This window comes from Corythoichthys intestinalis, chromosome 1 (assembly GCF_030265065.1).
Source record: "Corythoichthys intestinalis isolate RoL2023-P3 chromosome 1, ASM3026506v1, whole genome shotgun sequence".
In the NCBI taxonomy this organism is placed as follows: domain Eukaryota; kingdom Metazoa; phylum Chordata; class Actinopteri; order Syngnathiformes; family Syngnathidae; genus Corythoichthys; species Corythoichthys intestinalis.
In genome coordinates, this window is record NC_080395.1 from 50,074,767 (window position 1) to 50,088,742 (window position 13,976).

At 38.8% G+C, this 13,976-nt stretch overlaps 2 protein-coding genes across 3 annotated transcripts; one reads left to right on the plus strand and one right to left on the minus strand.

The window, feature by feature from the left end:
• The first annotated feature begins 433 nt into the window (after positions 1-433).
• zrsr2 (zinc finger (CCCH type), RNA-binding motif and serine/arginine rich 2) lies at positions 434-11,138 on the plus strand. 2 transcript variants are annotated; one of them, XM_057851328.1, is made up of 11 exons: positions 434-1,029; positions 1,344-1,423; positions 1,493-1,574; positions 1,673-1,781; positions 3,430-3,516; positions 4,045-4,083; positions 4,196-4,326; positions 5,418-5,631; positions 6,747-6,802; positions 6,880-6,989; positions 9,219-11,138. In XM_057851328.1, the coding sequence occupies exons 2-11, from the start codon at positions 1,402-1,404 to the stop codon at positions 10,004-10,006; spliced, it is 1,638 nt and encodes a 545-aa protein (XP_057707311.1). In that variant the 5' UTR covers positions 434-1,029; positions 1,344-1,401; the 3' UTR covers positions 10,007-11,138. The 2 variants fall into 2 exon arrangements, with proteins under 2 accessions (XP_057707311.1, XP_057707310.1); XM_057851327.1 differs by having other exon boundaries at positions 434-871.
• Positions 10,113-12,985, minus strand: ap1s2 (adaptor related protein complex 1 subunit sigma 2). The gene is made up of 5 exons (XM_057851329.1): positions 12,819-12,985; positions 11,684-11,862; positions 11,395-11,503; positions 11,185-11,322; positions 10,113-11,119 (listed from the first exon to the last, which is right to left on the minus strand). Exons 2-5 carry the CDS (start codon positions 11,860-11,862, stop codon positions 11,072-11,074), a joined length of 474 nt encoding a protein of 157 aa, XP_057707312.1. The 5' UTR covers positions 12,819-12,985; the 3' UTR covers positions 10,113-11,071.
• Between the last annotated feature and the right edge of the window lie 991 nt (positions 12,986-13,976).

Here is a 13,976-nt window from a genome sequence, read left to right on the forward strand (position 1 = left end):
TTGTGGGCTCTGCTTTCGTATATTGGTTAATTATTTTTTAATCAATTCATCTTGAAATAAATCGATCTATTGGTGAATTCTTTTTTAATCAATTCATCTCGAAATAAATTGATCTATATTAAATTGTGGTTAGGTTGATAAACCCATTCTTCATTTTTATATATGTTGATGATAAAAAAAAAACCACACACACATAAATAATATAATTAAACAATATTTATGATATTATTATTCAAATAATCACAATAAAATTGTAGAATTTGGTAGCTTTTGCAAAAGTTACCATTCGGCGATTTGTGAAACGGTCCATCACACCGGAAGCAGTGTTTTTCAACACCGGAAATACTGTAACTGAGTGGACACCATAGATATAATATGTGTATATAAGTAGATGCAAAAGCGCGCTGCGTGCCATTGATTGTAATTTGTTAGCCATTTTACAGTATGAACATCCAGCCTTAACCCTACTCAAGTTAATACGGCTTATCATAAACCAAACGTAAATCTGTCAAGATTTCGCCGAATTAAAAGTATTTTAGTGGCGAAAATCCCTCACTTTTAAGTTCTATGCAACAGAACCCGCCTGAGAAGTTTACTGCTTTAAGATGGCCGCCCTTTACTAACGCCGTGAGCTCCGATTTTCCGCATAGTGCTATATATGTGTTATATCTGCGTTATGCATTAGCTCACAGCTAGATGCTATGAAATTGTGTAAACAATGCAGCACATGGTGGAATTCGAATTACCATCATCTCAAATTTATGAATGCTAAACCATCCCGTCATATAATTTATAGCTAACTAGGTAGTTAATTATCGTTAGCCGAGATGGCAGCGTCTATCCCCCCATTGGACTGTGCTCCCCCTTTAAGGTGAGTTTCTCTCTTGTAGCTTGTAACGTCATGTTACGCTATGCATTTAAAAGACTAAATGCCTTCTAAGACGATCGTGTTCATTTTATACTCTGTTGCTCAACGTAATGTAAAATTTTAAGGAGCTGGTTGGTGCCACACACCACGAAGACCAGCAGGTATTCCAAAACATGTTTTCCCTGGGCATTAACTTCCACACTCTTTCACTGCCATTGACGGAAGTAAACGTCCAATCCCTTTTGACTGGAAATTACTCATAGAGATTATTCACGTCTATTGCCGTCAATGGCAACAAATAATAGTACAGTACAAGTTGTTCTAGAAAGGCATCAGTTTCTAGAAAGGCATCACAGTAGGTACCTCCTGTTGTGGAAATATTTTCAATTCAAATTCTTCTTTTATCCCCTGCTGATTAAAAGCCAGCATAGTTTGGGCCAATGTGGTTTAGCTTGGTTTTTCCTATTTAATTTAGTCACAAGCAACGCAAGGCTGCATCCAGGAAAGAAAGAAGGAAGCGGAAACGACAAGCAATGGCCAGAATCAGAGAGTGTGGTATGGAAACAAATGAGTTGATTGGGATAGCTTCTCATACCAGACTGTAAACTATGTGTTTTGTTATAGCTGCAGCACAAAATGGTGTTGATCCCCCTGAGGAAGTGGACGAGGAGGATGATGAAGACGACAGGATAGTGGAAGAGGAACGGTGTGGAACAGATTCTACAGAAGCCAAATGCTACAATTGTGATACCGTTTTGGGTCGTACTATGTTGGAATCATGTTAAACTTTTTTTTCCAACCCAGGCAACGTTTGCACGAAGAGTGGCTGGAGCGAGAGCGACTCGCGCAAGAAGAATTTCGTCTGAAGTCTGAGCGGGAGGAGGCTGTGAGGAAAAGGAGAGAGGAGGATGAGGTGCTCTTTATTCGCTTTAATCACATAGAATAAGATAAACAACAGCAAATTTCTTGCAGTATAGATTCACAATGATAGCGTGTGTTTCCCTATTCTAATTTGGAAGGGCTGGCAGCAAATCGCTGCTAGCCCTTCCTGTCAAAATGGATTGGACGTCTACCGCCGTCAATGGCATTGAAACATGACAAGTCACAGTCAATCCACCCAATTTAATTTATTTGGAATGTCTGTCCTTGTCAATACCAGTTAATTACCTCGACTTGAACAAATAAATGTCTCATCCTAAATAAACACACTCCTTTTACTTTAAGGAAAAACAAATAAGAGGAGCCAGTGACTAATACCCTTTTATTATGACATCTGATAGCCTGCATTGTTTTAGACACCATGATCAAAGGAGAATAAACTACTTCAATGCATTAGACTAGTGTTTTTCAACCAGTGTGCCATGAGATATCGTCAGGTGTGCCGCGAAAAATTAAAAACTTTTTTTTTTGTTTTTTTTTTTAAATTCGACGAGCCGAGTTGCAGTAAGAAGGAAGGATTAGATAGAAAGTTGCAGTCGTGTCCAGATGGGTGAAGAATTGCTCGTGTCGCGTTCAATAACTGCTCGGATTTCTAGCCATCAGCTACCTTGCTGTCTGCGACAATGTGGACCACAGCACGTATACTGTACATCATTTGATTAGACTCGTTAACAGTCAATATACATGAAAGTTTCCTTTCCATTTTATCCATGTGACGACCGTCTATCCTCCCCGTGTTTTATTCCAACACATTGTCGAGGACAGCAAAATGGCTGACGGCTAGAAATCCGAGCAGTTCTTGAACGCGACACGAGCAGCTATCCTAAACATCATCTCCAAACACAACACCCGTCACTTCAAAACTAGTTGATGGACTATTTTGTTCGCCTTCGTGAAAACACAGAGAAACGGGTAACTTTTTTTTGAGAAAATCTACACAGGTAAATGAGAAAGCCCTCAAAGCCAGTAACCCTGTGTTGCTAAATAAAAAAAGTCTCACACCGTGGCAGAGACCTTAATACTACCTGCCTGCAAAGCTATTGTCAGCGAGATGCTCGGCCCTGATGCGGTTAAAGACATTGCTAAAGTCCCCCTGCCTGATAATTCTGAGCTTTTCAAGCCTAACTGCAATAAAAAATAATAAGAGAGAGACTGAGAGCTGTTGACGATGATTCCTGCTAGGATATCGGCTTGTGTTCATCTAAACAGGCTCAAGTTTCACACTGAGTAAGTATAAATATTGAGAAATTACTTTAAAATTAAATATACTGTACAGAAAGTAATTTTGGAACATTTTTGGGTTGTGGTGTGCCACAATGTAAAAACATGCCGTGACTCAGAAAAGGTTGAAAAAACCTGCATTAGACATTAGGGCTGCCAGTTATCATGGTCAAAATAGTAAAGCAAATATAGTCAAAACAACAAATAGTTGATTTTGTCAGTGAATACCCGGTCATAAATTTCCCAAAAATATGCAACTAATGGATTTTGTGTAAAACAAATCTCTAATATGAAAGGACTCACTCACCCATCCCAATGCATTTGTAAGAGAAATTAATGAATATTAACCCAACATATTATTTATCCAGAAATATTTATTAACATTATTCCTGTGCCGACAGCGGAAGATAAAGGAGGAATGGGAGGCTCAGCAGAGGAGAGAAGAAGAAGAAAAAGAGCAAAAGCAGCAGGAAAAACGAGACAGAGAGGTGAAACCGGCTGTGGGAGGATAAAACCGGAGAGAAATATATCCACTTCTACTTTTTCTTTTTGATACAATCCAACACAGAGAGATTGACTTGTTTGCAAACAAACTGGACATATTTGTACATGTAGTGAAATTCAATTGAATAGCCCTATCTAAAAAGTACAATGGTAAGTCAGAGAAGCATGGATGTAAAAGTATACAGTATCTTAATATTGTTATTGCTCTTTTTGCTTGTTTATAAATCTTTCCTTGACAAAATGGCACAAGCAACATCCTACTCCTTAACAAAGATACTGTTGAGAAAGTCCTTTACCAGCACCCGTGACGGTCGCAGCGAGGACGTATCTTTTGTGTTTAAAATGTTAACCATTTCGTACAAAAATGTTGAAATCTTGGAAGCCAACTATCTTTTTCAAAAATGTGATTTTTTTTTCTTCCCCCCATTGAATGCAGTCTTAACAAGAAGGTACAGATACACGCCATCATCTAATTCACATTTTCACCTGACATCTCTTTACACCATTTATAGGAGGCTGTTCAGAAAATGTTGGATGAAGCAGAAAATCAGGTATTTTGTATTTTTGGTTTGTTTTCAAATGAATGATGCAAATATAGCTCGGTAAAAAGATGTTAAGTAGAGGAAATGTCCGCCAAAATTAAATGTGTCTGTCACCCTACAGCTAACTAATGGAGGACCGTGGATGAATCCTGAGGCTCCCGTAACAGAGAGAACTGAAAATTATGGGACAGAGCGAGATGCAGCCAACTGCCCTTTCTTCCTCAAAACCGGGTCTTGTCGTTTTGGTGACAGGTACAATGTTTGCTGTTTTGCTGCTTATTTACAATAGAAAAAATAAAGACGAGTTTCAATTTGACCCACAAAAAAGTAGGGGATTCAAGGAGTGGCGCTACCCTCTACTGACCATGGAGAAGAATTACATTTAAAGGGACAGACAAGCTTTAGTATAAACTAGGGCTGAACGATATTGTAAAAAACTGACATTGTGATTTTTGGGGGTTTTGCGATATATTGCGATATTAAAATCAGAATAATTTTCACCAGACTTGAATAGATCTGTTTGAGAAGATTTTGGTTGACTCACTATGACCACTGTAGAGACGTCCCGATCTGATCACATGATCGGAAATCGGGCCATTCGCGCCAAAGGATCGGATTTTTGATTTAAGAAATAATATTTATCTTTTTCTGTTTTGTGCACGTATAGCCTCAGTGAGACCAAACTGTTTTCCTTGGTCACCAGTGCAGCTGGAGTTTGGTGCTTAAAGTTAACGATGATTGACATGTTTCTTGCTTTGATCTGGCCAGAGTCTCCTCGGTAGTTATACAAACAGGCACAAATGTGTTTATCATCGTTAAGCTTGATACACGGTCTGTAGTGTGCTGTGGCAACTCATTCATTGTGAAAGTGAGGGGCTTTTCTCTGCAGCGTGAGCGTAAAAAAAAATTCTTTTTCTGGTATCGGATCGGGACTCTGTATCGGCTGATTCTCAGGTGACTCTGACTCTGGTGCAAAAATATGCGATTGGGATATCCCTAGAATTCATATAATACTGTTTAATCCAGGATAAGGGGTTTATATGTGAATGATGAAGTTTAGTGTGTATATATACGTAAGGGATCCAGGAAGCCACGTATCTGCACAATTGCTGCTTTTTCTGAAGAAAACCAGAGGTTTACATAAAAAAAAAAAAAAAAAAAATCGCACATCCTGCAATGGGACTATTGCGCATGCTCACACTGTGATGGCGATGTGCAACAGCGTGTTAAAAAAAACAATAATTTGAAAAGAGCTGTAATAAAATGTAAATGGGGGTGGGGGGGTCTGATCCTCACGCAAACTTGATCCACCTCCCCCCCTTTTTTCATTTCTTTTATTCTAGATGTTCTCGGAAACATGTGTATCCATCGAGTAGCCCCACCCTTATGATCCGGGCAATGTTTATAACATACGGCATGGAACAATCTCGACGTGACGACTATGACGGTGATGCTTCTCTGGAATACAGCGAGGAAGAGCTGCACGAGTCCTTCACTGAATTCTACCACGATGTTCTACCGGAGTTTAGAACTGTTGGCAAAGTGGTCCAGTTTAAGGTAACTTGTATTACAACCACCAACAAGTTTTGTTTTGAATCTTTGGTAGTGTTTTTTTTTCACAAACTCATTGGCTGCCATTAGCAGTGATTGAAGTCCAATTTTTGGAAATGGGAGGGTTGACAGCGAATCAACATTGGTTCATGCCAACCCTCCCAGTTCAAATGGATTGGATGTCTACCAGTGATAAATAGGGGTGTGACAATTTATGAAAAATATGCTATAGCACGATAATTTGTAGCCGAAAAGGTAATCAATATGCTCGCACCAAGAATCTATGTATCATTGAAAAGGTGTCACATTTAAAAAAACAAAAAACAAACCAACAGGTTGCTACTGAAATCTTCCATTAGAATAGTGTCTACGTTGGCTCACTGGCTGCGGTTGCCTGGGCTAGACATCCAATTCATATCGACAGGATTAGATGTTTAGGGCCTTCGATAGCATTGAAACCAGAGCATTCACGCCAGTCTTTTGTGCGGGTTTACAGGTCACTTCCTGTTCATCAGAGGGCATTTACAGGTTTCTTCCTTTTGATTTTGAGTCACCTCCTATTAATTTGGGAACATTCTCTAGTCATGACCTGTTCAGTAACCCCAAATCAACAGGAGGTGACCTGTAAATGCCCGAAAATCAGCAAGAAGTGACGTGAAATGCCCCAAAATTGACTCATTGCCTGGCATTTGCTGCCACTGACAGCCAAAGACGTCCAGTCCATTTGAAGTGGGAGGGAGGGCAGCAAATGAACTAATGTTCATCCGATGTCACCCTCCCAGTTTAAAGGGATTGATTGTCTACTAGTGATAAATTCATTCCTATTTACAGCAGAAGAATGAAAATGGCTTGTTTTTCTGTTTTAGTTGTTATGTAGAATATCCTAGAATGATCTTCTGACCCATGTATCGATAATTGCTGTACAGCCTTATCGTGAGATCGTTGTTATTGTGAACCTTGTATCGCAAATCGTATGGAATTGTCAGGTAGCCGGAGGTTCCCACCCCTAGTGATAAACTCATTTAAAATAGTTTTTTAGAGCCACTTGATTAAATGTAGAGCTAAAAGAGTTGATGAAAAAGTGATTTTGAAGTTTGGCTAATTGTGAACATCTTTTTCAGGTCAGCTGTAACCATGAGCCACACTTGCGAGGGAACGTATACGTTCAGTTTGAAACGTAAGAATTTTACAAGAGTTGTTTAATGAATGATCCAGACTTGACTACTATACAAGTTTTCATTTGTTGTCGCTTAGAGAGGAGCAGTGCAAAGAGGCCTTCATCAAGTTTAATGGAAGGTGGTATGCTGGCAAACAACTGCACTGTGAGATATGTCCCGTAACACGGTGGAAGAATGCCATTTGTGGTGAGACTAAGTTTTTTCTTGCAACTGTTATGGTGAGATTTACTGTATTTTCCGGACTATAAGTTGCTCTGACGTCTTAAGTCGAACCAGTCAAAAAATGCCACCGAGAAAAAAAAACATAACTTGTACTGGACTTTAAGTCAAATTTAGGAGGAAAATGTACTGTATGTCATTTGTCAAATTGCTCAAAGGCAATCACTGGTATTACTTCAGCGACAAAAGAGCTGTTCAAGTCAATTGAATAGTTGCCGAAACCACGGAATTGCCGCTACATTGAGCAGTCACGAATAAAAGTGCTGCTATTAGTGCTAAGATGAGCATCCTTAAGTATCTTTTCCAAACTATTATGTTGCACCACTTGAGCTCACCAATGGCTGGCTTTCTCCAACTATCATTGCATGCACACAGCTTTTTAATCACGGTTTTGACCAATACTCGGCCTATCGACAGTACAGCTTAGCTGTAGTGGTTTCCCATCCTCCACATCAGCTCCTGCCTTTGGTTCGTTTTCTGTGACCAAGTTGTTGTCCAGCTAGCCTCCAAAATGTTTGAGGTATATTCCGTTCATTGCCCAAGCCACCTATTTTCCTTCACGTGGCTCCAGAGAAAATACTCCTTCTGAACTCTTGTCAAAAACATTCAGGACGAAAATAACTCTGCCTGCTTATATTTCCATTCAAAATTAAGTTTGCTGACTTTTTTGAAGCAGCTATTGTTCGAAATAAACATAGTGCATCTCGTGCATTCCTGTTGTTAAGTGCAATACAGTAGGAAGCACTGCTGAGACCTACCAGACTTGAAGCGTGCAAAATCAGAGATTTAAAATGAAATCGTATATAGAACTTCATTAATTAAATCCAACCACTCCAAATCGATAATCCTTTGTAATCGTTAATATACTGGTTTGTTAGATATAAATATACAGGTAGTCCTCGGGTTACGACGTACATAATTTTGATTTTACGACGCCGAGTCTCGTCCGCCACTTTCTCTCCAGTGGTTTTTTTGTTTTGTATTGTTTTTTTGTCGCATAAACAGTACGCTATTGTACCTCACACTATAAAGGTGGGAATCTTAGGGTACCTAACGATTCGATTACGATTCAGAGGTTACGATTTGATTATAAAAAGATTATTGATGCACATCCCCCTCCAGCTATTAGCTGCTTTTAATGTTTCGTACATTAGTTAAAAATACTCTCAGGTTTAAATAAACTACTATTTCAATATCAAGTTAGCAGTTTAAAACGGTAAATAAATATTTAAGTCCACATTCAGTGTCAGCAGGTTTAAACTACATTCAATTAATTTAATGTTGTGAATCAACCATTAAAGTTGTTAAAATTGCTCCCGTTATTCCATAATTTCCCTTTTTCATACTTTCGACATATGAAAGTTTTAAAACCGTTTCATCATTTAAAGATAGATTCAACTCAAGATTTTGCCGATTTAGGAGTATATTAGATATAAAGTTAATTAGGTTCACTCGGAAGGTTCGCTACAACAACCTTCCAGAGAAGTGTACTGCTTTAAGATGGCGGCTGTTTAATAGCGCCGACAAGTCAGTCAATTCGCATCTAATTCGATATACATGGGATATCTACCGTAGCATTATGTAGCGGCTGTCGGCCACAGTCAGGTATTATAATTTTTTCATATCCAGCTGCATTAGTTGAGCATGATGTCTACATTCGGTCCGTTCCTCGTTGCGTCCCGAAGACCGCGCTGTGTTTTAGTTCCGCTTTACTTGGCATATTTCAATAATCGGAATTTGGATGTTTGTGTCACGTTCTCGAATCTTCCACGGCCGGATCGCGAATAGTCCAAGAATCGGAAATTTCGCACACATTTACCAGTATCTTATTTTTTGACTTTACTTTATTGATATGACTCGTTCCGTCCACACTAAGCGTAAAGTTGTTCAACTTGTTCGTAACCTGGGGACTACCTGTCGTCAGTACGGTAAGCGCACTAACAATTCCCTTGGCGTCTTCATATTGAGCACAGAGCGCCCTCTTGCGGCTGGTTGCGAGGTAACGTTTACTCCATGGTCAGCCATGACTAACATTTCAGAAGATGTACAATTCTATGTTTTAACATTATACAAGTCGCACCTGAGTATAAGTCGCAAGCTCAGGCAAAGTATGAAAATAAGTGTGATTTATAGTCCAGAAAATACGGTATTTGGAATTTTCAGATATGGAATTCTGAATGTTTTGTTCTCCTTCAGGACTGTTTGATAGAAAAAGGTGCCCAAAAGGGAAAAATTGCAATTTCCTGCACGTATTCCGAAATCCCGGCAATGAATTCTGGGAGGCCGACAGGGACCTTAACATATCACCAGATCGCAGCATCAAGGGAAGTCACTCAGAGAGACACTCGGAAAGAAGCGGAGACCGATCTTGGAGGAGTCACCGGAGCAGGAGCCCGCCGAGATCGGAGAGATCCTACAGCAGACGTGAAGATGAGCGACATAGCGAGAGGAGTCGAGACAGGAGGACGTCCCATCACCAAAGGGACGACAGCAGGCGCCCATTCAGGTCGGCGCATTATGACAGGGGTAGAGCTAGGTGCAGAAGCAGAGAAAAGTCCAGGAGTAGAAGTCGAGACCGTAAAAGTAGGGATCGAGACAGAAATGTCAGAAGTCGCGATAAAAGTGAAGAGAAAGACCGAAACGGTGGCGCAGAAAGAAACAAACCTGGCAGAGAAAAGCGCAAACATCTCAGCCCATATAAGGAAGATGAAAAGCAAAACAATCCTGATGCTGAAAACAAGCGACATCGCCACCACAAACACTCAAAAAAGAGCAAAAAGAAAAGCAAAAAGAAGCACAAGAAGAGGAGCTCTTCACCTGAAGCCATGACTTCTTCCAAAGAGTCAGATGAAGAAGAGACTGTCGACAGACTCTCGAAAAAAAGTCCAAGTGGCGAGAAAGGGGAGAACAATGATGACTTGAGTGCAAGTCCAAGCACTGAGGCAGAGAAACCTATTACAGAAGGGCACACATTAAGCTCTTAGTGGTTTTTACTTACTTATTGACTGTGATTTTGCGTTTGTTGTTGTCAACGGCAGCCAATGAATTAAGCTGGGGGAAAAAATCAAGTTCAATATGCATTTCAGTTTGAAGACATTTATTGGTAAATACTGTAAAATATATAAATGTCAATAGGATGGTGAATACAAAAGTGGGGTCTTTTGTAAAATTAAAAGATCTACTTGATATGTTGGATTAATACTGAATGTTTAACACCATGTGGTTGGACTTTTCTGATTCAGGAACAATACATTCCAAATGTTTTTACTGCTGCATACGAACAAGTGGACAATTAATAGTGTCTTTCATTTGATTGAAATGAAAAATATACTTAGCTTCAACAATCTAACAATATTAGATCCCCTTTTTTGTCACATTAGGCTTCTATAGACACCATTTGTAAGGTAAAACACAGTTCTTTGGTCATAGATTTAAATGTAAACCAAAGCATTATTGTAAAGAAAATAGAGCTATTTTTATTTGGGTCACTTTTCAGACCTTAGTAGGGACTTCATTTCTCCCTGGACGTAACTACAAGATAAAAATGTAAGTTTAACAAACAACACTACACAGAAACAACACATTTTGACCTGAAAACAAAGTGGATCCTTTAAAATTGTCTTTATGTGAAGTTTTGTATTAATTAAATGAAATTGACAACTACAATCCCATTTTTTTTAACATGCGGTACAAGAATGAAATACCAACTCGACGTACAAAAAGCTAAATTACTTGAATAACTTTTAGATGTCGCTGAAGAACAGGAAGGATGATTGATTTAACACTGTAATTGAAACCAAGGCTTTGTTCATGTTGCTACATTGGTCAGAGATGTTGCACTTAAAATGACTGAGCTGCTACAGAGGAATCGCATAATCAAACCACACTTAGCACCTACCACAGTCACGGGACGTTACAAGAGAGCAAAGTTCAGAAGACTACAGCACAGACATGTTGATTACAAATACAGCACGAACATACAAAGACGACACTTGACAGTAAACGGGAAAGGACAAGATGTGCCAGCGTTGGTTCTGATAAGGAGAAGCCTATGTCAGCCCAATTTCTTCTAAAACACTCCTTGGGGCCTCTGCTTCCTGTAGATATAAAAGTCATTACTATCCATACTACTGCCATAATCCACTGACTCGGTTAAACGTACCTCCTGCAACAGGTCTGCCTGCTCGATAGCTTTCAGCACATTCTTCTTGGAGGTTTCCTGGGCCTCGCCGCCCAACAAGAACTCGTCAAGAATGAAGTAGGCCTTCTCAAAGTTAAAGATGATGTCCAGCTCGCACACCTACGAGAATGAAAGGAGTATGTGAAGTGTAATTTTATAGCTACTTCTCATATTCTGCATTCAGAAACTCACACTGCCAAAGTATTTGTCCAATAACTCCACGTATCGGTGGATGATCTCCAGGGTGATCAACTCATTGTCCTGATCTTCCACCGCGCAGCAGAAATACAGGCTGGCGTATCTACCACATACATTATTAGGAAAATCAGGTTATGATTCTGTTATCACCTGACTAAAATTGCACCTTGTTCTCAATGAAGTTGTTCAAAGCAATGTTTTTAATTCGGTTTGGAAAATGGGGGCAGATTACAACTCATGACAATCGTTAGATTGTACAGGTGGACCTCAAGTTACAGCTTACCGCTTGTAAACAATCTTCAGGTCCCTCCACTCCAAGAAGCTGCACATTTTGGGCTTCCTTGCCAGGATGGTCTGAACTAGATCCCTGGAGATCTTCTTCCTCTCCTTGTCAGAGAGAGGCACATACCATTTCTGGAGGCGCAGCTTTCCTTGGCGGCTGAACAGCAGCATGAACTGCATCTGCGGAAGACGTGTTATAAGTCAAGCGCATCTGAGTGAATTAAATTAAAAATACACTCCCTTTACAAAGTAACATTTTTACCGGTTCTGATTAGTTTACCAGGTTTTGATTAGGAGTTTGTACAATATTGTTTGCCATTGGAATCTTAAGATTTTCTTTCAAATCTGTTCCACCATACATACTGATGATGATATGAGAAGACCAAGTGCAAAACACACATTTAGTAATACAATGTTTATATTCTAGCATACTATATTTGTGAATTTGTTTTATACTTCCATTATGACGGATGGTAGAGATTAGAGAACATTCATTCATCTTCTGTATGGCTTTATCATAAGGGTCACGATGGTGCCAGAGCCTCCCCAGCTGACTATAGGTTTCAAATGGGAACTCTTCCACTGGAATTCATTAATATTTTCAGTTAAATTAACGGATAGGTATCATATTAAAATTTTAATATCTTACGTTGTCATTGTGGAATTTCATGAAAAATATAGCTTGCCTGGCCCACATTCAAGGGCATCATAAAACTTCGACCAAATGACAGCTCATAGCTTGAAAATATACATTTGGCCACTCAAATTACCAATGCAGTACTGTACTTGTATGAACTCTGTTCATTTTAGTAAGGGCTATGCTAAAATAGATTCCCTCATTGGTTTGGTGTGGGTTTTTTTCTCTTAAATTCTTGTTAATTCCAATAGAAAGTTTCCAACTTTCAAAATTCCCGTAATTTTGCAACCCAATTAGAAAATCTCAGAAATCCATGCAATATTTCTTCCTTTACTCATGAATACCCGTAAGGCCACAGAAAAAAGTTTCATTTTGGCTCATATTCGATTATGCATCGAAATGGAGTGGAACATCAACAAGCATGAAAATGCCACTTGGCCCCCTCCCCACGACGTTCATTCAGCTTTAAACCGTTCCACACGCAAACGCGTCCTTTTACCTTCAGTGTAGTCCTCTGGACGTTCGCTGAGATGTATAAACTCACATTAAAACATACGCAAAGAGGATAATTGAGCTTTAGGAATGCGTGAAGACTGCTGGTCAACGTTACATCCAGCTAGTTGTTAGCAGAGGATGGCGAGGCAGCAACAAGCCCAGCTCTTCACTGATTGGACGGAAAAACTAGCAAAGTGGCATTGTGATTGGATGAGACGCACTGTTGTTACTTACGTTACATAGCGGTACATTTTTATTAAAACATTTTTTGGTTGTTGTTATTATTATTATTATTTTAATTTAATTCTATTTATTTTTAAACTTTTTTTTTTTTTTTTTTTTTTAATAATAATGATTCGAAATTCAATTTATAAACCCTAACAGCTTTACACATGAGTGGAATATATGGCAAGATCATCAATAATAATTACTTACTACTAGAAAATGTACCATTCACATTTTATTCTTGTTTTGCACAAATGACACTGCTAACTTCAGGACCGTATTGCACTATTCCAGTGTTGCACATACAGTATTCAGTTCAAGCAAGCTATAATTACACACTTATAGCCCTAGAGTATCTATTTTCCTATTATTTATTCTATTTTTTTAATACATATTTGAGCGCCACGTCAAATTTCGTTGTTGACAACGTTCTTCCTGACAATGACAATAAAGTTCTATTCTATTCTATTCTATTCTAATTAATTAAATGCTCAATCTACATGAACATGTGCAAATTGTAGATGCCCTATGAAAAAATGTATCTGTCGTACAAGGGATTCCTCTGTAAGTGAAATAGTAGATAGCATTTCTTTACCCCTTTATATGGTTCCCCTCTTGTTTATTGGTCTACTCTTCAGTGCCAATTTACAGATGAAAGAGAATCACATAATCAACCTAAGAAGTCCTCTCATGTGTTTTTAATATGTTCACATTTCTTTGAGAGACATGAAAATAAATTTGGTATTTACTTATTTGTTTGTTTATTAATTTTTTTTTTTTTTTAATAAAGGTAGTCTTTCTTGAACAGTTAACAGAGAAGCTATAGCACATGCAAGCAATCATGAGCATCAATATCAACTACCCTGCAAATTTGAGTTAAATAGTCTAATCTGTCATCAAGTGGTGGCGAAATTCCTTTTCTGATCTACTATATGTG

What these genes read in the sequence shown, in the direction of transcription:
- ap1s2 (XM_057851329.1), bottom strand. Translation starts at nt 11,862, where the DNA reads ATGCAGTTCATGCTGCTGTTCAGCCGCCAAGGAAAGCTGCGCCTCCAG. An exon ending in CTGAAGATTGTTTACAAGCG is followed by an intron (nt 11,504 to 11,683) that starts GTAAGCTGTAAC and finishes TGTATGTGGTAG; the next exon opens with ATACGCCAGCCTGTATTTCT. An exon ending in TGGACAAATACTTTGGCAGT is followed by an intron (nt 11,323 to 11,394) that starts GTGAGTTTCTGA and finishes TCATTCTCGTAG; the next exon opens with GTGTGCGAGCTGGACATCAT.
- zrsr2 (XM_057851327.1), top strand. Translation starts at nt 828, where the DNA reads ATGGCAGCGTCTATCCCCCCATTGGACTGTGCTCCCCCTTTAAG. An exon ending in GGCCAGAATCAGAGAGTGTG is followed by an intron (nt 1,424 to 1,492) that starts GTATGGAAACAA and finishes GTTTTGTTATAG; the next exon opens with CTGCAGCACAAAATGGTGTT. An exon ending in AGGATAGTGGAAGAGGAACG is followed by an intron (nt 1,575 to 1,672) that starts GTGTGGAACAGA and finishes TTTCCAACCCAG; the next exon opens with GCAACGTTTGCACGAAGAGT.